This window comes from Patagioenas fasciata, chromosome 18, assembly GCF_037038585.1.
Source record: "Patagioenas fasciata isolate bPatFas1 chromosome 18, bPatFas1.hap1, whole genome shotgun sequence".
NCBI lineage: Eukaryota > Metazoa > Chordata > Aves > Columbiformes > Columbidae > Patagioenas > Patagioenas fasciata.
The window spans coordinates 3,227,934-3,250,631 of NC_092537.1; the positions used below are offsets into that span (position 1 = coordinate 3,227,934).

Below are 22,698 nucleotides of genomic sequence, written 5' to 3' on the forward strand. Positions count from 1 at the left end.
CGCTGTTGAGGCACCTTCGGTCGCCTGAGGGCCCAGGGCGGGGCCCGTGTGGGGGAACCGGGGCCCGTGTGGGGGAACCGGGGGCCCGCTTAGGGTCGTGCCCCGGGGCTGAGGGGACCCCCTGGCACCCAGGAAGGTGGGGCTAGACGCGCTAGGCTTCTCATGGAGTCCAGTCCCAGCCCCCTTCTTGTCCTCTGGCCTCGCAGGGACACGGGGTTTCGGTGCTTTAGCGACGGTGCCGCTCGTAACTTGTGTGTCAAGAGTTTGAGACCTCGATACGGCCACAGGGTGGGAGGGGATGAGCCAGTAGGATGGTGGTTTTGAGAGCACCGTGCCATGTTGGCCTGGTGGCTCACACCACAGTATGGCCGCAATGGACTCAAAGTGTGGTTCCTGGTGACTTCTCTGGGGGTTTCAATGTATCTTATGTCCCAGCCTTGAGTCGCTTAATCATCCTGCTTTGCTGGATATGTGAGGAAGAGGTAGGAGATGCTGATTTTTAAGAGCACAAGGATGCTGATTTTAGACAGCGGTGCACCAGCAATGTGTTGGGATAGTTGCCATGAGATGGTGCAACACTTGGGGTTGTAGGTTGTCGTCATCTCCCATTCCAATGCAGAATTTCATACACCACGTAAGTTTCATTCACTGGAGAAATTCAGAAAAACTTACTCATGTTTGCAAGTAAACAACTCAGAAATATTGATCAGTGAATGCCTGTGTCTTTGAATGTAATTTACAACTCCCAGAAAAAATGAGTTACTGTGAGATTACATGTTGTGTTAGTTTATGACTGTGCTGCATACATAACAACACATTAATGTGGCAAAGGGGTATTTGAGATAACTTCTATAAATTACCTGTTTATAGAATTAAGACTGAGTTGCTGCATCTGCTATGCTGGTGTAAATTAAGAGTAATGCAATTAAGTGAATTCAGAGCTATAATAGTGCATTTTGCAGTTGTGCCTGATACACACTTTCCAGTTAGCACAGCACAGACCGTGAATTTCGAGTCACTTTCTGTTTGAACTCAAACTTGATTTAAAAAGCCTAGTAACAAATTTTTTTCTGTTATTCTTCATCAATTTTAGTTATTAATTGACCTGAAAATAGATGCGTGTATCACAGAGTGTATGAGTTGTTCTTATCTAATTCAGGCCATTTACAAATTTTTACAGATCTTTGACTACTTATTTTGAATTGCAAAATCTCATTTTTTTAGGTCATTGCAATATTACTATAATTTTACAGTTGATGGATGGTGAGCAGTGGCTTTCAGGAAGGTTAAAAGTCAGATGCTAATCTAATTGAACATATCCCCATACACAGTAATTTTGGTTCAGACAAAGGAAGAAAATTAATGCATAATGCAACTGTTATGTTCCATATGTGTGTCCTGGGAGACACGGAGGCAGCTTTTGCCTCCAATGTGGACTTCCCAAATGGCTCAACACCCCTAAAGTCTTATTCAAAAGTCCTTAGTAAAATAGCTGAAGAAATAGCTTGACTTTTACTGTCTCTTATTATGAAGTGACATTTCACTGACAAGACCATCTGGAGTTAATGTTCAGCATGATTTAACATATGGGTTTTTCCCCCCCCAGGTCAAAAATGAAAGATGAGTGGAAACTGTCTTATTTTTACAAGTCATCATGGAGAACATGTTGCAGAGGTAAGAGTAATGGTTTCTGACAATTCAAAGAAAACAAAGAACCAAAATTCAGGGAGTTGTAAAGGATATTGTTAGGGTCACTGTTTTTTTTTTCCTCTGTGCAGACAGCAGAAGACACCTGTGCCTCTGGCAATAAGTGTGGGGTGACTGAAGAATGTTTTGCTGTGGGTATGAGAAGCAATTTTGGTTTCAAGTTTAAGTAGCTTCTGGATTTGACATCCTACTTCCTGCAGATCTGCATGTTTGGTTACTTTAAACAGAGCTGTAAGGTTTGGTTTATGTTGAAAGGACATAACAAGTGATAAACTATTTTGCATAGAAGTTTCGGGAACATACACTACCAACATTCTGAATTAGAGCTACAGTTTGGATATTTATAAATGGCTGTTGTCAGATTTGACATAGAAGCCTCATTAACCACATTGTTCAGACCTCAGCTGAAAACCCAGATTATTAACAGAGATGCCAGATTTTGTGTTTCTTTGTGTAGGTGTTTGCACTTCATTGGAAAGGCAGAGCGCGTGAAATATTGTGCCATTATTGCAACGGAATGGCAAAGTTATGTTGGCAGCTCCAGGAGATGGCACTGTGTCCTCTCTGGGCTACAAATTATATGCATAGCTTGGAGATGTACATTCAGAACCAATGAAAATCTGAGCTTTTTTTGCTCTTTTGTTATGAAACACATTTCATTTTAGACCTAAATGCATTTTTAACTGTCCCAAATATATGTAATTGCTTTTATTTTTGCAAATTATTTATATTTAAACACAGATGTATATTTTACCATTATCTGTACAGTGCCTTGTATTTTCCTCTTCTGTCACAGTGCTTCTCTGTGTGTGACACTTGCTTTGTAGCCGTTTGGAAGACAGGAGACACAGCAATGGAACATTTTATGATTTACCTGAGGTTTGGGGTTCTCAGTTAGTTTCAGATTTGACTTCCTGTTCATATCATGTTGTAACTTCATAGTGCATAAATTTCAGTGAAAAACACAAAACACAACCCCCAAGTATATTAAAAAACGATGTAACTAACAAATTGCCTACTAAGTGGGAAAAAAAAATGGAAAGGCGCCCTACTAAACCGGTTCTGGCTTCATTGTTCAGCGGGCAAGGACACACTTTTTCACCGAACTTTCTGCGTGGCATTTCAAAGTAAAGAACGGATACAAAAAAAATAAAAAGAAAAGGTTTTATTTGTGTTGCAAAACCCGGTGTCTGATAACGCGGAGCTGGCCGAGGGGAAATGGGTGAGGCCTCCACATCCTGCGGGGCTCGGGGCCGCCGGGCTCACCCGCTCCCCTCCCTTCCCCGGCTTGGAAATGCTCTGCAAGGTGCGTTATCACCTTCCCCCAAAGCCAAACGTCTGCGCGGCTCAATTCATTTAAACCGGGAAGCATCGCCGGGCTCCGCGGGCCGGCCCCGCCGTTCCGGTTCCAGCCGCCGGTGGGGGCTGCCCGCCCCCCGCCCCCTCCCCGTTCTCCCCCCGCCGGGGCCGCCGCTCCGCGCCCGCGGCTGCGCCGGGGAAGCCGCGGCCGCCGGATCCCCGCGCTGCGCCCCCCGCTCCGCCCGCCCCCCGGCACAGCGGGAGCGGCCGCAGCCGCGTTGCGGTGGGAGGCGGGAGCCGCGTTTGGCACCGCTCTAGAAAGGCTTTGTTTTGGAAATCAGCATCTCCGCTTTCCTGCCGCCCGACGTGCTGCCGGCGCTGGGGAAAAGCCACATTTTCGGCTCGTTTGTTCTTTTGGGCGCCCCAGGCATGTCTTGGCGGAGCTGCGAGAGGCTGCCGTGCACTTCCGACGGATGTCTCCGGCTGTAGCGATAGCGGTCGGGCTTTGAGACTTGCGAGCGTATATCGGTGCGAGCGGGTGTGAAATTCCCGTGATCGCAGGCTGAAGGAGGAAGAACTGGAAGAAAGGAGCAGTTGTGTTGGTTTTTCCTTCTTGCTGGCTCAGCTTTCCTGGATGGTTGCGTTACTCTCTTGTGGACACATTACACAGAGAAAGAGGCTTGATTATTTTTTCCCGTGACTGGTTTTCGTCGTGATCATCGTGCAGAAGGAACCACTTTTCTCCCAGTTTGCTGGTCCGCACTGAGGCAGCAGGAATATGCTCATGAAGGAGTACCGGATCTGTATGCCTTTGACAGTTGAAGAGGTAAGAGCCGCCACTGGGAACGCTGAGGCTGTTACTGACCGAGGGGTTTCTCTTTCAAGGCGAGTTGAGGTTGTATTTGTTTTACTGAGTATTTTTTCTTCATGTGATGAACGTAGTCGGAGATGATTTGGTTAGAGAAGAATGTTTTTATTGGAATATAAGGGAATCCTACAGGAACGAAGGTAACTGAAGTGTACCAAAAGCATTGTGGTCAAAGTATGCGTTATAAAGATTTTCCAGCCAGACTTTTAAGAAGAATCTTAAGCATATTTGCAAGTGAGTGCTTTGTGCTGAAATCCTCTATCTGATAAAGCGTTTGTCCAAAACCCAGATTCTAAATATATCTTCACCTTTGCCTAAAATACCCTTGCAGATCACAATGGCCTGAAACTCTAGCACAGGTAGGGTAGATAGGTGATAATTTATTAGGAAAACTTTTTGTCGTTTAAGGAAATGATTGAAAGTCAAACTGTCCATGTTCTAAACTCTGTGTTAGGAACATTATGTTTTTATTTATCTGCAAACATCCCACCCGTTTATTGCTTTACGGTAGTAATACCTACGTGTAGTACACGTGCGGTAGAGTTCCTTGTGCATATAAATAGTGCTCGTTTCTAGGTGCAAAATGCCCGATGTAAATGAGGTGGTGCTTCTGCTTTACGGTGTCTCGCACCTCTAGGAAGGGTCAGTGTTGGTTTAATTAGCCACATTGCGGGGGGGAACCGGCCCCTCCTGACCGCGCACCCCACGCCACGCTCCGAGTTGCTCTTGTCCTGCGGACGGGGGCGGCCTCCTCCCGGCCGCCAGGGGGCGCGCTGTCCGTCACCCGCACGCTGCCCCGGGGGGCGGAGCCGCTGGCCCGAGGGGCGGAGCCTCTGGCCCGAGGGGCGGGGTTGGGGCGGGGGCTGCACCGGCCCGAGGTAGGGGGGAATGTGCCCCTTTCTCAGCCCTCTCCCCCAAGGTTAGAGCAAAATACATTCCCTTTGCAAGTTAATTTACACGGGGTTTTGTTTAAATCTATCCAGGTGAGAGTTTTGCTGCGCAATTTTAACTTTTGCAATATGTGTGGAGGAGTCTGCACGAGTATGAGAGAGTAGTCGTTTCAGTAGTCTTTTTGTGCGTATCTTCAGGTTTGGCAAATTAATGCTATTCTAAAACTGAGAATTTAAACTGCCCAGTATTTACTTCAGACTGCTCAGGAATTTCCTTCTTTTGGGAGCAGGACCTAAACCCACCACATATGTGTAGGTAAATAGGCATGGTTTTTAATTCTAGCATTTTCCAACCAAGTTATAAAGTATACTGTGATGTTGCAGGGCATTATTCTTTCAATACATAATTCTATTTGTTTATTGTGTTATCCTAATGTGGACAACATTTTATCCAAGCCAGTTCCCGATGTCCTTAGACTACCACACTTAGTTAATAACAGTTCATTATGTCATCGGAAGACAGCAAATCTGATTTATTTTGAAAAATTATTGTTAAATGAGATTTCCAGATGAAGTTCCAAAATCTCCCATAACAGGAATGGCTGATGCATGGTGAGGCAGAAGACGACATTGGAAGTGTCTTGTTCTCTAGAATGTTAACAGAATTAGTAAAGACACTCATGTGTCTTGTAGTTTCCCTTATGTTGGCACATCCGTTATCTAATCCAAGAGCTGCAGCTGAGATGCCTTAATGAGGGACCTAGAACATGTCTGATATTTAGCATTAATTTCTTTTAAATTGTAAAATGAACTGGGACAAAATTATGAAATAAGCAGATATCTGATTTTTGTTATGCTATTTTCAAGCTAAAACTGTCCTGCACTGTATTTGTCATCGACATTCATCTTTGTGATGTTTCGTACAGTCTGTGAAGGTGGTGGTATCTTGTTTACCTTTATTTGCACATTAACTACCAATGACGGATTATATTTTTGGCATCTGTGTAGACTAAGAAGGTGATGCCTTATGCAGTTGGTAGAACATCATGAGGCAATGCTCGCTCTTCAAAAACCGAAGCAATTTGATTCCAAGAGGCCCAAAGTGCCTTCTGCAAGGTCCAGGTCACTGAAGTTCAGTGGGTTTGATGGAAGTGGAATTTCCGAAGGACCTGTGGTTTCTCATGGGATTGGGATGTCAGGCCCCATTCTGTGAAGGCACTTGGGTACCTCACTGGTGTTGACGTTACTCAGGTGCTTAACTCCCTGTATGTGAGGCTGTAGGTTTGTGAAAAATGGAGTTAGTTGTTCTTATGTAGCTGCATGGCTTCCCTTTCTCTGCTGTGTTCCTTACCTAGACTTTACAACTCTGTTTTTTCTGCTGTTTGAAAGTTCTGGCTTTCAAGCTGTGCACTTTACACCTACATTCAAAAACATTTCCTTGACCAGTTTTCTTTTTTAGCGCTGACTTACCAGTTATCCATACGTACAAGTCTGACAACATGAACGAGAAAGAATTCCATCTTGAGTCTGTGGTGTTGTCACCAAATCCAGAGTGGCTTCCCATGTCACTCCTGTGAAAATAATTAGGCGCAGGAGGTAAAGTGAAATGTTAATTATGTCAGCTAAGCACCTGTACCTGAGCTTCTGACATCGGGTTTTGTGTGTAATGTGAAAAAATATGCATTAAAATGTTGCGTAATATCCAGTCGAGAAGCTAGAGGTTATTACTTCTGCACGAAAATAACTATGCACCCAGCAGTATAGCAGTTAGTACTGCACTGGCTGACTGTTAGGACCTAAATTTATCTTCAGAGAAGAGTTAAATTAAAACTGATGCTGTCTCCAGGTTTGCAGAGTTTCTGCCGTTGTAGGAGATTGTGCAGAGCTGCTGTTCGGTGGGTGCTGCGGGTCCTGCTCTTGAGGGCTCTGTCATTGGTTCCACGTTAGATAAGGTGCCCAAATACTTCAGGGACTTTTGTTTGCATACCTGTCAGCTTGGAGGCCAAATGCTTTCTTGCAAATAAAACATATCCTGAGAAATGTTGGTTGCTATGGTCTTCACTGGTTTTGTGTATGTTGAGCGAGGTTACAGGAGCCAGAGGTTCATCTTTGTTCCTTGTCCAAAGCACCAGGAAACCGGGTTGTTCCAAGAGATGCTGTGGCACCGCACTGCAGTTCTTCAAGGCTGAGCTCAACTCATTAAACTGAATTTCTATTCACAGTTATTTAGGACTGTTACATATATATTGTTGCAAGGCACCTGACCAGCCTGAAAATAATTTGAGAAAGGAAATATCATGTTAACTTCTAAGCAAAATACTAACAGGTTCTGGAAGAACTTTGCAAACAAGGTCAGAATATAGCTGTTGGTTGATGAAGCCAATATGACTGTCAATTAGAAGTCATTCTGTACGTTATTTGTGGTACTTTGGGGAGGCATGCACACAAATTCAGTCCTTTTATTAACACCAAGACCTCATATATTAGAAAAAGCCATTTCTTTCCATTAATACATAAAGCAAGTAAACTCTGTTGCAGCCATCGCCTGGGATACGTTACCAATCTTCATCCCAGCTGCAATTAATGAACGAGCCTGCCTCTTGCTTATTTTTCCCTCTGCATTTTCACGTGTTAGTTCATTCTTGCAAATAGTTTGTTACATCATATGAGAGAATGCTATAATAGGCTGCCTTGTGTTTATTTAAAATATCAGTTAAAATCCCACATTCCTAAGTGTGTGAAAGGAACACCGAGTGACTGGAAAGAGTGGAGATGCTAAAAAACTCTTAGACTTAGGTCTCGTTGCAAATCACAGGAAGGATTACATGGGTTTGTGTGTTTGAGATGCATTTATCTGAAAATGTGCAACAAACGTGATAGGTAAGCATGTTACTGGACTTTTATTTCGGAAGAGGCAAAGTACTGTGAAGTTTATGATTTGCATGGAAAGGGATTGTTCTTTAGGGGAAGAGGTGGAAAGACATTTTTCCTCTGGGAAATGGAGTTGTTATTGCTGTAAAATGCTAATAAAGATATGAAGCTAGGTTGTATATATTTAAAAACTGAGCATCAAATAAAATACCATAGTCACCATGGCGTTTTTTTCCTTGGAAACAGGGATGACCGTTAACACTTCTAGTTCTGAACTGTATGTGTATGGCCAGTATCTAAAGTCCAGATAGGTTTTTCTCTCCTTTGTTCTTTATTTCATCCAAGATCTCTCTGCCGAGGTCGTTGGAACTGGAACCAAAGCTGCTGTGACGTGTGGGCAGCGCTGCCTGCGCGGGGTGTGCGGGGACGGCTGCGTTGGCCTCACTACAAACAAGCAGAGACCTGCAAAACCTCCCTAAATGCACATCATGATTTTTCAACAAAAAGTCCTTTCAACACCAACAGATTGTGTTTTCAGAGGTGTTGGTGCTTGCTCCTTTAGAAGAGTATCCAGTGTTCCGCTCTTGTTTCAAACACTATGAATTCTCCCAGTGTGGATTATTTACATAAAATGATTTCGACATAAGTGGCAACAGTATTTGTATTCTCTGAATCTTGTGTACATTTCTTCTTTAAAAGATTTCATAGTCTACTGTTTCATGTAAAAGGGTACTTGTTGGAACATGTTTTATTCAGAGAGAATTAAAGCTCAAGGAAAGCATTTGAGAAAGTGTTTTTACGCCCTGAGAGTGAGCAGTTATGATATTTGGACATAAATCTATGCATGCAGAACAAAAAAGCCTTTGGTAGGGTGTAAAGTGAACTACAGTCATCTCCTGCAGGCCAAACTACATATTCTCACCATGCAATTAATACAGATAGATTAAATAACGATTGATTAACTACGGGGTTTTGATTTCCCCATTATAATCAGAGAACATGTTTTGAGGAATATGTAAATGTATGGAACATTTGGAAAAAAGCAGGATGTTGGTTGTAAGCAAGAGGGCTGTGAGCAAACATAAGGTGAAGTCAGCTTTGCAAATTTAATGTGATTGAATTACTTGTAAATAAAATGCTAGTTGGACCATGTCATGACCGTGACCCCTGCAGATAAAGTTTATCTGGCAGTTTTGAGCTGAAGTTGTCCAGCAAAAATGGAGCCTTATTGTGCAATTTCAGTTGAAACTGTCAACAGCCATAATGCATCCATAGCTTTACAGTGATTCGTTTATAAGATACTAAAGTTCTAGGGGAAGTAAAGCCCTTTTTACTCCGGTTAATCATTTTTTCTGGACATGCCTTAGGAGAACATCACCAGCTTTACCGGTTTGCAGTTGATACTCTGGAGGCGCTGATTCACTTGTCTGAGGAGTATTCAGAGTTAATTATTGATCTAGAAAAGCTCTTTACACCATTATGAACATCTTTTAACCCTTCAAAAGAAATAATTGTGTAGGACTCTCGTTAGCAAGCAGATCCGAGCTGGTCTTTTGTTGAGGGTCATGTCTGCTCACATCACGGGGCCTTCGTGACCTTAAATTCACCTTCAAGCTTATGGGCTGAGAAGAATCATTGTATTGATAGAACAGAGAAAATAGGTGAGAGAAAGCACCAGCGGTTAACTTTCAGTACAAAACAAGAATGGTTGTGTAATTTTCTTCTGATGCACCATGTAGTTGTAAGAAGAAACAGATAAAAGCGGGAGTTGTGTCTTACTATGGGAAGCAAATAAATCCCTTGCTCTAGCTGGACCTTCCTGTGCTGCTTGGAGTCACCTAGAGAGCTATAAAAGCAAAGCAGGTATCAAATCTTTGGTGAACTCCATTGCAAATAAAGACCAAAACCATCCAGTTTTCTCCTTTGCTCCTGTTTGCACATTTCTGTGAAAGAGACAAGACAACCTTTGTTCTTTAAGTTTCAGTGTAAATCATTACAAAAACCTTTCAGTGGAAAGGATTAGATATTATGCAAGGAACTGCAGACTCTGACGTACATCTCTCTTCATCTCTCTTGCTCTGTCTCTCCCTGTCAACACCTATTTTCTTCAAGGTATATATATAGCAAATAATACTCCACATTTGATTTGAAAGCTTCATTGGCAAGATATAGGCCCAGTTTTGCATTTCCCGTAGAAGAAAAGGCAGCTTTTCAGTGGTTTAGGACATTTTCCAGCTAAAGCACTCCACGGAGCTTTGGTGCTGTCAAGAACCCCATGAAGTGTGTTTGTCTTTGAAGCATAATGTAGGTTTGGAAACAAAAGAACAGGGAGAGAAAGACCCAGGACGTCAATACTGCCTTTTAAAACTTAGCACTTGCTTTTTTTATTCTTTGAATGAACTCAAGTTGCCGTGAGCCTGAAGCTCTTGTAAGAGTTGATGTGAACACAAAATGATCAGCCCTTGTGAAATTGTGGCCACTTTTGTTTCCGTGTGTAATAATAAATGTGGATGCCTGTATTGGCACTGTGAAGTTTGATAACTCTGCCATTTTCCCTTCGTCCAGTCTGTGTAATTTCCTCATCTGTCTAAGGTTAGAAATAACATCATTATGCTGGTCTTCATGTGCTTTTTGCCTGACTGCATGTTAAAAAAAAAAGGTCATTTATAGCCCTTGAAGTATATAAAGCCCTTCAGATTATAGGAAGAAAAAGAGTTCTGTAATAACTAGGACAGGTTTAAAATTATATTTTCCTCCATGAGTATTCCATTTAGTCTGATAGGCATTTGTATTGTTAAAATCTGTTAGAGATCATGTTCTTTGGTACAAAAGTCTGCCTAGGCAGGTGATGGAAAGCCCATAGTAGGTTACAATGATTCATTCATGATATTCTTTATGACTAGTGAGCTGACAAATATTTTCCCCAGGCTGTTCTTATAGAAACGAGTCAGTTGTGAATGCTGAAATACATGCAGGCTTTTCATCTTGAATGCCTAACGTAACACACATGCAACCGTTAAATACTGTGAGGGTGGAAATAGAAAAAACACCCGTGCAAACCATTGAAATATACTCGAGAATTGTGGGTGAGGGACAATTCTTGTATCCTTGCTCACGAGAAACTTATTTGTCATTTAATGTTTTTTTTTCAAATAATTATACTTTTCCTTATATTTTAGAATCATAGAGTCGTTTAGGTTGGAAAAGACCTTTAAGATCATCAAGTCCAATGGTTATTGTAGCACTGCCATGTCTACCACTAAACCGTAGAATCGTAGAACATCAGGTTGGACGGGACCACAAGCATCATCTGGCCCAACTCTTTGCACAAGCACCATCTAGACGGGATGGCCCAGCACCCTGTCCAGCCGAAGCTTAAATGTGTCCGATGGTGGGGAATCCACCACTTCCCTGGGAGACTATTGCAATGGCAGATTGTTCTCATGGCAAAAAACATCCCTCTTGTGTCCAGTTGGAATCTCCTTGAGAGTCACTTGTACCCATCACCCCTTGTCTTTTCCACATGACCCCTTGTACGAAGGGAGTTTCCATCTGCTTTGGAGCCAACCTTTCAATCCTGGCCATGGTGATGGGGTCTCCCCGAGCCTCCTTTCCTCAAGGCTGAACAAACCCGGTTCTCTCAGCCGCTCCTCGTCCGTTAGAGGATTGGGAGCCGTGGTGCTCAGGGTCGTGGTTCAGTGGTGGACTTGGCAGTGCCAGGCTGACTTCTGGCGCTTTCTCTCACCCGTTTTATCTGTTAGATCAATATTCGTCTCATCTAGCATGAAAAACAGCAGTATAATTTGTAAGGCTCGATACCTCGACACCGAAAGAAAGCAAATAGTGCCATTTCATGCAAATTTGCTCTGCTAGCCCCCCAGCGCAGCCCGGAGAGCTTTGTGTGGGCACATTGTGTGTTTCAGTGAAATTACCGATGTCTGCGTGCATCCAGACAGCCAGAAGAAAGGTGCTCTCCAGGATTATTGACGAGGTTGAAAAAGGAGTGAGGAAAAGGTAATTTAGATTTCAAGCTGGGTTAACGGATGGGTTTACAGTCTGTAGGTGGGGAAACTAGACTTGAACTTAACCTGTGTTTATATGTGATGCTTCTAGTCTAGCCTTAGTAATGATTATCTCCTTCTCACTTCATCGTTTCTTCCCAATTTTGGTTATAAGCGATCAGCCTATTTCTAATCCTTGGATAAGTATGAAAATCCTATTTTTATTTTTCTGAAGTACAATGCAGGGTGCTAAATTGTAGCAATGACATTTTCATGGCCTTTCTTGGAGAAAAAAGAAGTATCTTACATATTTTTGCTGTTTGTGGTCAGAAAATGCTGAAGCAGTTTTGGATTCTGTTAGTTTAGTACTTCTGCAGTTCTAAAGCTGATTTTACAGCGCACACTCCCAGCTTTCGCATGCACTTAACTTACACACACATTTAATTTATAGCACACGTAGTCACATGTCCTGAGTCACATGCGTAAATGTTTGTAGACTGGGTTTAATAAAAGACTTGTTCATATGCTCCCTGGTGAAACCATGGGCTCTATTCAGGAGTTTTTATGTGTCTGTTCTAAGATTAGTCTTGCCTAAATGATTTAGGAATACTTCGCCTCTGTGGGAATTGTTTTCCGCCAGCATGCTGAGTGTGCCTTATTTTCCATTTCATCATACTGAATGTCATAGTAGGTTTAGTGTGTGCCCAATTAATGACTACGTTTAATTTGTTTCCAGTCACGATGCATGACACAATAATTATGTGATAAAGACACCCCAGTATAACACACACTGTTGCTCGATTGCTTGATTAACAGTCACTCACTATTGCCGGTCAGAAATACAGCTCATTGGTAAATATGTTTTCACCTTTTTGCACTCGTTTTATATAAAAGTTATTAAAAAAATATAGAAATAACCTTTTGTGCCAGCGTCACCAAGTTACCAAGTGCCAGTCCACTGTGAACCGATGAAATGGTCTTTATCAGAAAGATAAAGTACATTGTAATTCTATTGATCAGCATGAAGTTCTTACACACGCCAAGCTGGTATTTCTCCTGGTCATACAGAGGTTTTTTTAAGTAGTTTTGCTTGTTAAACCCGCTAAATATACTGGTCCTGGTGTGTATCATTTTATCTTCTGAAAGATGCCTGACAAATTTAGCCGGTTATTTATCCAATTTCGTCAGGTTTTCTTTGAAAGTGTAAATAACTTGACCTGAAAGTAATCTTTTCATTTAATAAATTAATTGTGCAGTGACTTGACATAAGCCAAATGAAACATAAGAAATGTACACATGATTACAGGCTTAGGGGACCTGGAGGCTTCTTTTGTCACGTAGACTTGGTATAAAATGTGTTTAAATCTTCAGTGGAATCTTTCTCTGTGTGAAAGGAAAATAATTCAGTGGAATTTAGACCACAGTAATGCCAATGAGTTCTGTCACCGATGTCAGAGACACTGAGATTTCACCAAATATGTACGACAAATCACAGCATATTTTTAGACTAGAAACGTTGGGAATTTCAATTCCATTTTAGTTGCATGGTGTAAATCTGAAGGAATTCCATTGACCTCAGTAGATACATTCCAGATTTCTATCAGTCCCATCAGCAGCAGACTTGAACCAATGGCTGTAAACGAAAAGAAACTGTAAATTTCTTAAATCTGTTGTTTTCAACAAGAAGGAAACCAAGCTGACGTCTCTAAATCTTTAGCATTCTTGCTTCACCTAAAAGACATTTTCACATGGTTCGATGAAGGCCCCGGATTTGTGCAAACCTGTGAGAACATCTTGGAGCCTACACAGAGCCAAACCATTGGCGTCTTCACACCGCAGAACTCGCGGTCACCTCTTCGCTCTCATTTGCAGTCCTAACTTTGTAGAAACTCTGATTCTTTTTATCTTTCTCCCACTTTTGAGTCCTTGGTCCCGCTCCCAAAAAAGGCAGCGGATCCAACCCCGGTGGGTGCGGGGCCGGCTGGAAAACCGCTCTCGGAAGAACCGCGGTGCACCGGGGGCTGCACAGCGCGGGCAAACCTCGGTTACCATGGATCTCTGCACCCGGGCTGCAGCTGAAGAGAGCACTGAGTTCCGAAACCTCGGCACAGTTTTAGAGGGTTTATTTGCAATTCCAAACTGTTTGCGACTCAGTTAAGCCCATTTTTTTTTTCTTTCTATTTTTTTTTCTTCCCTCAGGGATGCTGCACTATAAAAACATGTTTCCATACATTAAGAGGTCTCTGTTATACATTTGGCATAGGTCATTGGTTAATTGTTTTTCCCGTTAACTTCCATAGAAGCAGAATAAAGCCAACCACGGGGATTTTTTCCCTTGCTGTTTTGCTATAGCTTCTTTTCTCCGCTCTGTTTTTTCTCATGTATGAACATGAACTCACTCAGAGTCAAGTGATGCCCAACTCCTAAATCTATTCTGAGTGGGTCTGAGATGAGGCAAACAACATTTTAGTGGAAATGTTATGTCACAGTAACAAATGCCTATGGATTAGTTAGTTTATTTCCAGGACCTCATGGGCTATACGTTGCTATTTATAATTTAAGTTTCTCAAGTAGCCAGGACTGTGTTTATGTTACCATGGTGTTACTTGCCATACTTGAGGGTGGATAGTAAGTGCTGTAATTGAAAATAGATACTCCCACTGAAATAAGTGTAACAGGTGGTTATGTTTTTATTTAATCACGCTGCAAGCCTAATACAAGTGCAATGTGGATACCCCTCACCCGGACTTTTCCCTAAGACGTTTCCAGGCGTGCCAGTTTGTCTTTAGTGGTCAGAACTGGAGTAAACAACATGAGTGGTTTGTCTTGTGACAGTCCCAGGAATGTCGGTGGCAATCAGTGAGGATCTCGGCTCCAGACTTCAGAGAGCAAATGTTCGTACGCGGGAGGGAAGGAGCTGGGTGCTCTGATGCGGGGGGAGGTCGGATCTCATCCTTCTTGGGGACCATACCTTGGAGAAAGCTCCAGTTCCTTAAGAGTGTCTGAGAAACAGGGATTGCTTTTTCCTTGTGATTTCCTCATATTAGTTCTCTTATCTCATCTCTTAATTTCCTTCAATTGTCCACCGTAAGGAATTACCCATCTGTTTTCAGGTCTGCCCTATCTTAATATTCTGTGGCTCCGTTCAATGTTGGCTTACACGCACCTTCCCGCTGCTGCCAAAACTGTCCCGGCCATCCCCCTCTCACAACCCTAAGAATAGGTTTTGATTAAATTTTATCAACGCCCATAAAGTCACTCAAACGTTACATATATAATAATACATAATACACAAATCACATAATATATATATCTATATTTTATATATGAATGCATACGTATTGTTCCATTCTTCAGAGTAAAAGGCCATAAATGTGGGTGTTATCCTAAATCCTCCTAAATATTTAGGCAGGGGGAAGAAAAGGATTGTAGATTTTTCTCTCAGAAGTATTCTAAAACGTGAAAATTAGATAATCCAAAATAGCACTATTGTTTCACACTCTCTACTTACTGCAAAAAGTCGTATGCCCAAGAGTATTAGGTAACCAAGGACGAACACTTCAATCAGGGTAGTATGGTTATTATCAAAGTCATGTGTAAAGTACATTGTAACAGAACCATACAAAAGACACTTAATTGGTGCGATTGTGTGAGCAATCAGGTGCAAGGCAGAGGTTCTTGCCTGCGTTCTGCACAGAATCCTGGTGAGGGTTTCTGTAGCTTTTTCAGAAGTAGCTGTCAGACTTTGTCTTACTCTGTTGACTTTTATATCAGCCATTGCTAATTGGGTTCTCCGATTTTTCATATAGCTGTAGGACAGAAAATGTATTTTCATCAGCAGATGGTGTGTGCATACACAGATTTTTCTCTTGAGCTTTGTTCAAGGTTGTTTCTCAGTTTTTCTGTTGTGTTTCACCCACTGGATAAAGCAAAGCCAATAAACCCCAGTGGTTCAGAAGGCGGTATGATTTTTTGTATTTTGGTTCTAAGCTGGTTTATATTGGCTTGAAGTATTAATGTTATTTAAACATGCACAAAAGACCGCGAGTCAGAGCTGATGTCTCTAAGCTTCGCGAGCTGGTCCTCAAGGCCCTTTCGGAGCTGCTGGCCGTTGCATTCCCCTCCATGGGCTCTTACACTGAACATCTGTGTTTGGAGGCCTTTTCCACTTTTAGCAATTCTGGAAGTTAGACTTGCAGATGAATTGAGCTACTTGAGCTTTCTGGGCTCACCCAATAGGTAGCAGTTGACTGAGTTTATTGTTACAGAAAAGCTGAGGACATTCCCTAGGGCCACTAACAAACTTCAGTGTAACAGCAAGTATGTGGTAAAGCATTCGTCTTTGAAGTGTTCATGAATATTTAATGGTAAGAAAAGAAGAAGAAAACTCAGCATTTGTAGCCAGTCCAAACCTTTGACAAGAACAGCGAGCTCAGGAAAGCAGTATTGAGTTTGCAAGATGCTTTTGATCAAAGGAAATAAAACTGCAGTACTGAAGGTGATTAATGTAGATTAGTGGATCGTGTCTGTTAAGATTTGTGTCACAGATCACGCGTCCAAAGGGAAGTTCGCTGTCAAGCTTGGGTTCTGAGTGTCCTTATGCAAACCTCTGGTGCCTGGAGCTGCCTAAACCTCATCTGTAATAGACGGTTGATCTGGGAAATAACTAACTAGGAATTCCAACCAGAGTAGCCCATGTGAAGTTAAACCTCAGTAAATCAGCTGTAGATGTGGTCCATTGCGTGGTTTCCGTAGCAAAGTCATGCACTGTATCTGCTTGTGATATTCCAGAAAGCAGGGGAAGAAAAATGATATTATCGAAGTTTAAAACATGTGGAGCATCAATAGACTTTTTTTTTTACCATTTCTTGTACCTGCATATTGACACTGATTTAAAAGTATTTTTTAGGCTTCAAATAGTTGATCCGTCTAATGAAGCCGCAGAGGAGGTTCACACTGGGGAGCTGCTGTCCTGAGCGTGTGGAGACTTAGGGGTGTCATAAAGCCATCCTAACATACTAAATATGGGATTGTTTTCACTCAGAACCTAAACAACTTTACAAATCTTCATCAGTGAATTGCTCCCCCTGTCATGCGCTGAGCTGACCCTGTGGTGAATTTGGGCTGAAGAACTGGAAGGTGGTGTTGCAGGTGTCATTGCACTTGGGTCAAGGAGATAAAGTTACTCAGTTTGCCTGTATCGGAGAGCTGCAGGCTGAGCGTTGCCGCGATCGCTCTCTCTCTGTACCCTCTGCTCTGTTCTCTCCTTTTTTCGCTTTGTACTCTCTATAACACGCCTCCCACTCCCTCTTTGAAATCCTTTTTGTAGGAGGTTAATTACACAAATGCAGCTTTTCATCCTTGTTGTGTTCAAGTTATTGCCTGTTCTTTTTATATATTGTTCACTGGGGATTTTGTTTAATAAGTTGTGGATAAGTGTGTTACCATCGTTAACAAGTACGTTGACCATTTCAAGACCCAGTGAAATTCCCCTGGGACTTCACTGGTGTCCTCTTGGCAATGATAAAAATGACTTGTCTATTTAGTTTACTTTTTCATTGTATTTTTTAATATGATTTATCCATGTAAGGATCTTTCTTCTTATGTCGCAGCAAATTTGTTTCTTGTAGAATATCTGGGAGTGATGTTGGCAAAATGGGGTTTTGATATCGAATTGGCCCATATCAGCTGGGTCTTCTCCGACTGCAAACCCGTTGACCCCTTCAGAGACAAATTAAGACAAAACTTCACTAGGGCTGTGTTAACTTTTCCATCTATAGTTGTGAGTCCAAGCTGTACTATTCACACTTTAATTTCTTGCTTGAGTAACAGGAATCACTCTCAGTTTTCTGTTCAATACGTTGAACTGATGATAGCAAATGAAAAGCAAATTTATCCAACTCTTGTCCTACTTGGTGGAAGTATAGGATTTTAATGCCAATACAATGTATTGAATTAATTGTAAGTGAAAAGAGACAGAATCCCTGTTAGAGTACCAGCTGATATTTGTTTCAGCATGTCTACCTGCTTTAGTGCATTTAAGTGCAGAACTTTGGTATTGCTGATTGCTTGTTTTTTTGAATGCTTATTCATCGAAATCATCGACTATTTGGGGACTGCTTCTTAAAGAGAACCAGAGAGGTAGCAATAATGATAACAATTAGAATTTCAGGGGGGTTATTAATATTTTTTGGCAAGCAATATTTGCCAGCCGCGTGCAACAGTATTTCCATATTATAAGTCGTTTTGCCAAGTGCTGGTTGGCAGTATGTCATGTTCCTTAGCTTCCATTTGGAGCTGAGTGCTCTTCTGCTCGTTTTCTCTCCGCACTGAATTAGCGTTGGCTTTATTTTAGATACCAGCTCTTGTAGGATGCATATCATTTCAACTAATAGGATGCTGTATTACCAGGCATGGTGCTTTTGTTTGGCCAGGCGAGCAAACATCGCTGTGCTGTCGTTCATCGCCGCGGTCCCAGTTCCTGCCCAATGCACACAGAACGGGCAGCCTTGAAAACACAGATAAATTTCCCTGTGCGTGCTTAACTTTGATTTGTTCTTATACTTTTGCTCTAACCTCCTCCCACTGGCTGTAAATCAGTAAGAGAAAAGCACACCATGTCCACTGTCTGCAGCCAAGCAGTTGATACGGTTGTAATTAATTGACCGCATTCCTATAGCGTGCTGATAAGCAAGATTAGTGCCCTTCTCAGGTCCGCTTCTACTCCCAGAGAAGTCAGTGGGAGTTTCCCTTGTTTTCCATTACGATTGCAAAAATGTGATCATAAGAGAGAATTCATTGAATTGAGAGCTGTGCATGAAATACAAGACAAATTCTGCACTGAACTGCACTCCGTAGAAATCCATTGGCTTCAGGTAAAGCGAAGGGAAATTCCAGTTGTTTCCTAGGGACTTCTAATAAAGTTGTGAAACAGATGCAGTCTCAGCTCCGTTCCGCGTTCAGGTGAGAGTGACATCAGTAGATGTTGGGACCTTTTTGTTTTGCTGGTCACGCTCTTGTGGTGGCCACAGTCCTGAAGCTGGTGGCCCATGAAGGCTTCCCTGCCAGCCCCATATCATCATCTTCTGAATCGGCTTTTCTAAGGCGTCCCCTTAGTCTGAGACAGAATCACAAGCCACGAAAAGATGCAAATGAAGTTTGTGTGACAGAGTGAGGGTGTCCCGGTGTTTAAATAGGGCATTACTCAAAATAGTACGATTCCTGCTTTCCATGGGAAAGTACTTTCTGTTCAGCGAGATGTTTTCTTTCTCTACCTACTCATCAAAGCCACCATCAGTCCCATCTGCAGTGAGGCAGCTTCTGCGGAATGTGACGTTTGTTATTTCCCTTACCTGATAAGCGCCGTGCACCTGGATTTACACACAATGTAACACACGCTTTTTTAAAAAGAACATTATTACGGCCACACAGCTCTCAGATGAAATTTCAGAATTTATATACTACAGAGATAGAATGTCCTGTGCGTATTATAACCATGCTACCAATTTATCGAATGTTTTTGGTGAGGTTGCCAATGTAAAATTAAGATCTGCATGGGCTATATTCAACCGGCTACTCTCTTGGCTCTTCAGGCTCCATCTTCTTTTCTCTACATACGTGGAGTTTGTACAGGCATCAAGAATTTCTTCCTAATGTATAGAACAGACAGTCAAACAAGATCCAGTGAACAGAGGTGATGATACTTTCCCCCCTCTTTTGATACCTTGTACCGAGTTTAAGTAGTTCGCCTATCTGATGTACTATGATAGTGGTGCCCGCTCGTGCTGCCGTAATTATGGGCCTGTCAGCATTTCCATTACAAACCCCTATATTACAGCTGAAAATATCACTCCAGGATGAAGTTTTGTACAAAGGCTTTCAGCCTTGAACGAAGCAGCTTGCAAAATTAATTTTGCTACTTCTCCAATTTGAAAAATGAAGTTTTGCTGTTGCTTACTCTACCCTGTATTAACGTCTTGTTTTCAGGAAAAAAACCCCACCGGGTCAAAATACTGATGTTTGTTTCCTGTAGCATGAGTATAATACATCCATAAGATAAGAATTGAAAGCTGAACGCTTTTATTTAACCACAAAAAAAAAGCAGGCAGCACAAGGAGGAATTATCATCAGTATTATCATCAGTGTTGGAACCTCAGGATGCACTGCACAGGCTTCTGCACTTGAGGTAATGGATCAAATAATCATTTAAAATGTACATGATGACATATGGTAGAAGAGAATAAGCGATAGAAGAAAATGTGATAACGTACAAGGAAAACATATGTCCTATATATAGTAGGATCTGTGAGAGGCTTGAGAATGTGCAGTAAGCACATAATATTTTGGTAATTCATCTGGAAAGCTCTGAAAAGCTTCTGTTGAGAATATGGAACTGTATTTGTAAGGGCCTACATTTAAAGGTTTATATTTAGCCAACTGGCTAAATATGAATAGATTTTCATAAGAACAGCCTAAGATAGGTATTTATGCAAAGACTGTGTCTGTTGAATTTCAAGTCCCTCTTCTGGATCATTCCAGGCATGAGAGACTTCCAAAGGAAAAAATTACATTTATTTCTAATACAATGAATCTTTTTAGTTTAATTATTATTATTATTAGCAGCAACTGAAACATTCCTGAGCCATTTTGGTTGCAGCTTTCTGAGCCTAAAGTAGACCCAGTAAAATAGCCATGCAACTAAGATTTAGCAGAGCTCTTACCAGCAAGAGCACGGTCTCTCCTAATGGAAGCTGTCAGCAGATTGAATGATAGGTAACCTGTTCCTTTCTCTCTTTATACTTTAAATAGGTATCTCTTCAATATGAGTGGTTTGTTTTCATGTTACTATTAGTGATGGCCTAAATTTTAAATACAATTCTGTTAACAGAAAAATAGTGCTACTTATTTACACAACATACTGCCCATGTCAATGCTAAAGTAAATAGTCAATGGTAACATAAGGTGGTGTTTTACTGAACTGGCAATGACCTGCTACAGTGTCAGCGTTGTTGCTGGCGACACAAACAGTACAGCTGGTAAATACACAACACGGGCACTAAACCGGCTGCGTTGCAATTACTGTTCATGGCTTTGTACTCTTGCAGGACAATTGCAATTTTAGGCATTTCCGCGAGGTTCTCATGACATCTAGAAGATTATTTTAAAGCCTGAGAATGTGCTTAATGTCACTTTTTCTTTCCGGTGTCGCTGGAAGGAGCGGAGTCAGTGAGGCGGCTTTAATGGAACATTTGATGTAGGGCTGAGTGGAGAGGCGAGCGTGTCTGTGCAGGATCCCTTCGGGATCGCCGCTGCCGTTCCTGCACTTGAGGAGGTGCAGCCTGTGCTTTGTTGTTCCCTGAATGGATGTTTCTTCTCGAGGATGAGACACTGAAGCCGCAGTGACATCTTCCACTCAATCACGTGGTGAGCGCTGTAACGTGGAAAACTGTTTCATGCTGACTTTACAAGCACCCTGGCTGCAAAGAGAACAGCACCCATTCTGGAGAGGTTGATAGTGTTGTGATATAAATCTCACCATTAGATAGAAAGGAAAAGAAGATAATCAAAATTGAAATGGCAAAGAATAGGATAGGATTTCAGCCCTGCATGATTACCTTTAATATTGAGTGGATAAGTACATTAGACTAAAATCTGATGACTGACCAACCTCTGAAACCAGTTTGGACGTGGACAGTTTCAATGAGATTCATTCATGTTTTAATCTTCTCTTTCACCCTTTTCCTTAATTACACCTTTTTCTGTTTCCTGAGGAATAATTTACACCCACATATTTATCAACTTTTCCGCTTTCTTAATTTTTATAAAAAGTAATAGGTTTATCGAACAAGCAGATGATGAACCAGAGGAACGTCAGGTTACCTCGGCATGCGACAATTCTGTGTTCTTGATGTCGGTGCTTTCTGCGTGTTATACAAAACCGAAAATGGATCAGGCAAAGACCTTTCGTTGGGCTGTGGCTGCTACAGCCACCGCTTCCCCTCCGTCAGTTTGACCCGGTGACGTGTTGGGAGCTTGTTGTTCGCGCAGTAGAAGGCCGTGGAGTAGCAGGAAAGGAAGCAGTGATATATTTTTAGCTGTATTTCTAAGCTATGGTGAGGGTTTTTTTGTTTAGCGCGCACGTGTGCGTGTGTGTGGTTTTGTTTTTTCAATTATTGAGGTCTACATCCATCAGAACACTCCGGATTAATTCACTGACTTTTTTACAAACCCAGCTTTTTCTAATGCGTATGCATTTGAAGTCTTTGAGCTGTAAGTTTTCTATGTCTTTGACAGCAGATTAGAACCCAGCCTACTTGCAGAAACCGTAATCGTGTGACTATCGCTGAGCACCGTGCTGTGGTCTGAAGGGCTGGAGGAAGAAAACCAGGTTCTCTGTAGAGAGATCGTCTTATCTATTTATACACATTGTTGTTATGGTTTGCAGCTTTATTCCCTGGTGCTACTGTGCACCATGAACTCTTCTACCCAGAGGATCCGTTCCAAATGACGCAGCTGGCTCCGACTCCTGAGGAAGTGGTTAACTGGGGAGTAGAAAGTGCAGAAAAGCTGTTTATTCACTTATGTACAGAGTTCTCCAGAGTCAACAGGAGAATCTTTCCATTGATCTCCGTTCCAGCTTAAGTGGCCTTTTGGAAACTTCTCTGCAGCAGAAAGTTTGAAGAGCAGAGAAAATTCTTTGCGGTAGAAAGGAAGATATTCCCACGTATTGAGAAACTGTTTTATCTGTTCCTTGTGGGACACAAGCTGCTTCAGAAGAGTGCACAGCCCAGCACGCAACCGGGAGCTGCTCCTTCTGCTGTCGCTGGGGATCGTCACTGCTGTTGCTGGTACCCAGCAGAGGTAGGGCAGCAATACCCTGTTTCCCCGAAAATAAGACAGGGTCTTATATTCATTTTTGCTCACCTTTTTTTCATGTACTGTAGCTAGTGCTTATTTTTGGAGTAGGACTTATATTTCGAGCATCCTCAAGGATCCTGAAAAATCATGCTAGGGCTTATTTTCGGCTTAGGTCTTATTTTCGGGGAAACAGGATAGCTGTCCT

General features: G+C 42.1%; 1 protein-coding gene across 1 annotated transcript in view; it reads left to right on the forward strand.

The window, feature by feature from the left end:
• The first annotated feature begins 103 nt into the window (after positions 1 to 103).
• The window catches only part of PITPNC1 (phosphatidylinositol transfer protein cytoplasmic 1), a 62,288-nt gene continuing 39,693 nt past the window's right edge, over positions 104 to 22,698 (forward strand). The window contains exons 1-2 of the mRNA XM_065852147.1: positions 104 to 634; positions 1,607 to 1,674. Coding sequence (XP_065708219.1) covers positions 1,621 to 1,674 — 54 coding nt within the window. The 5' untranslated portion in view covers positions 104 to 634; positions 1,607 to 1,620. The remainder of the gene's footprint in view (positions 635 to 1,606; positions 1,675 to 22,698) is intronic.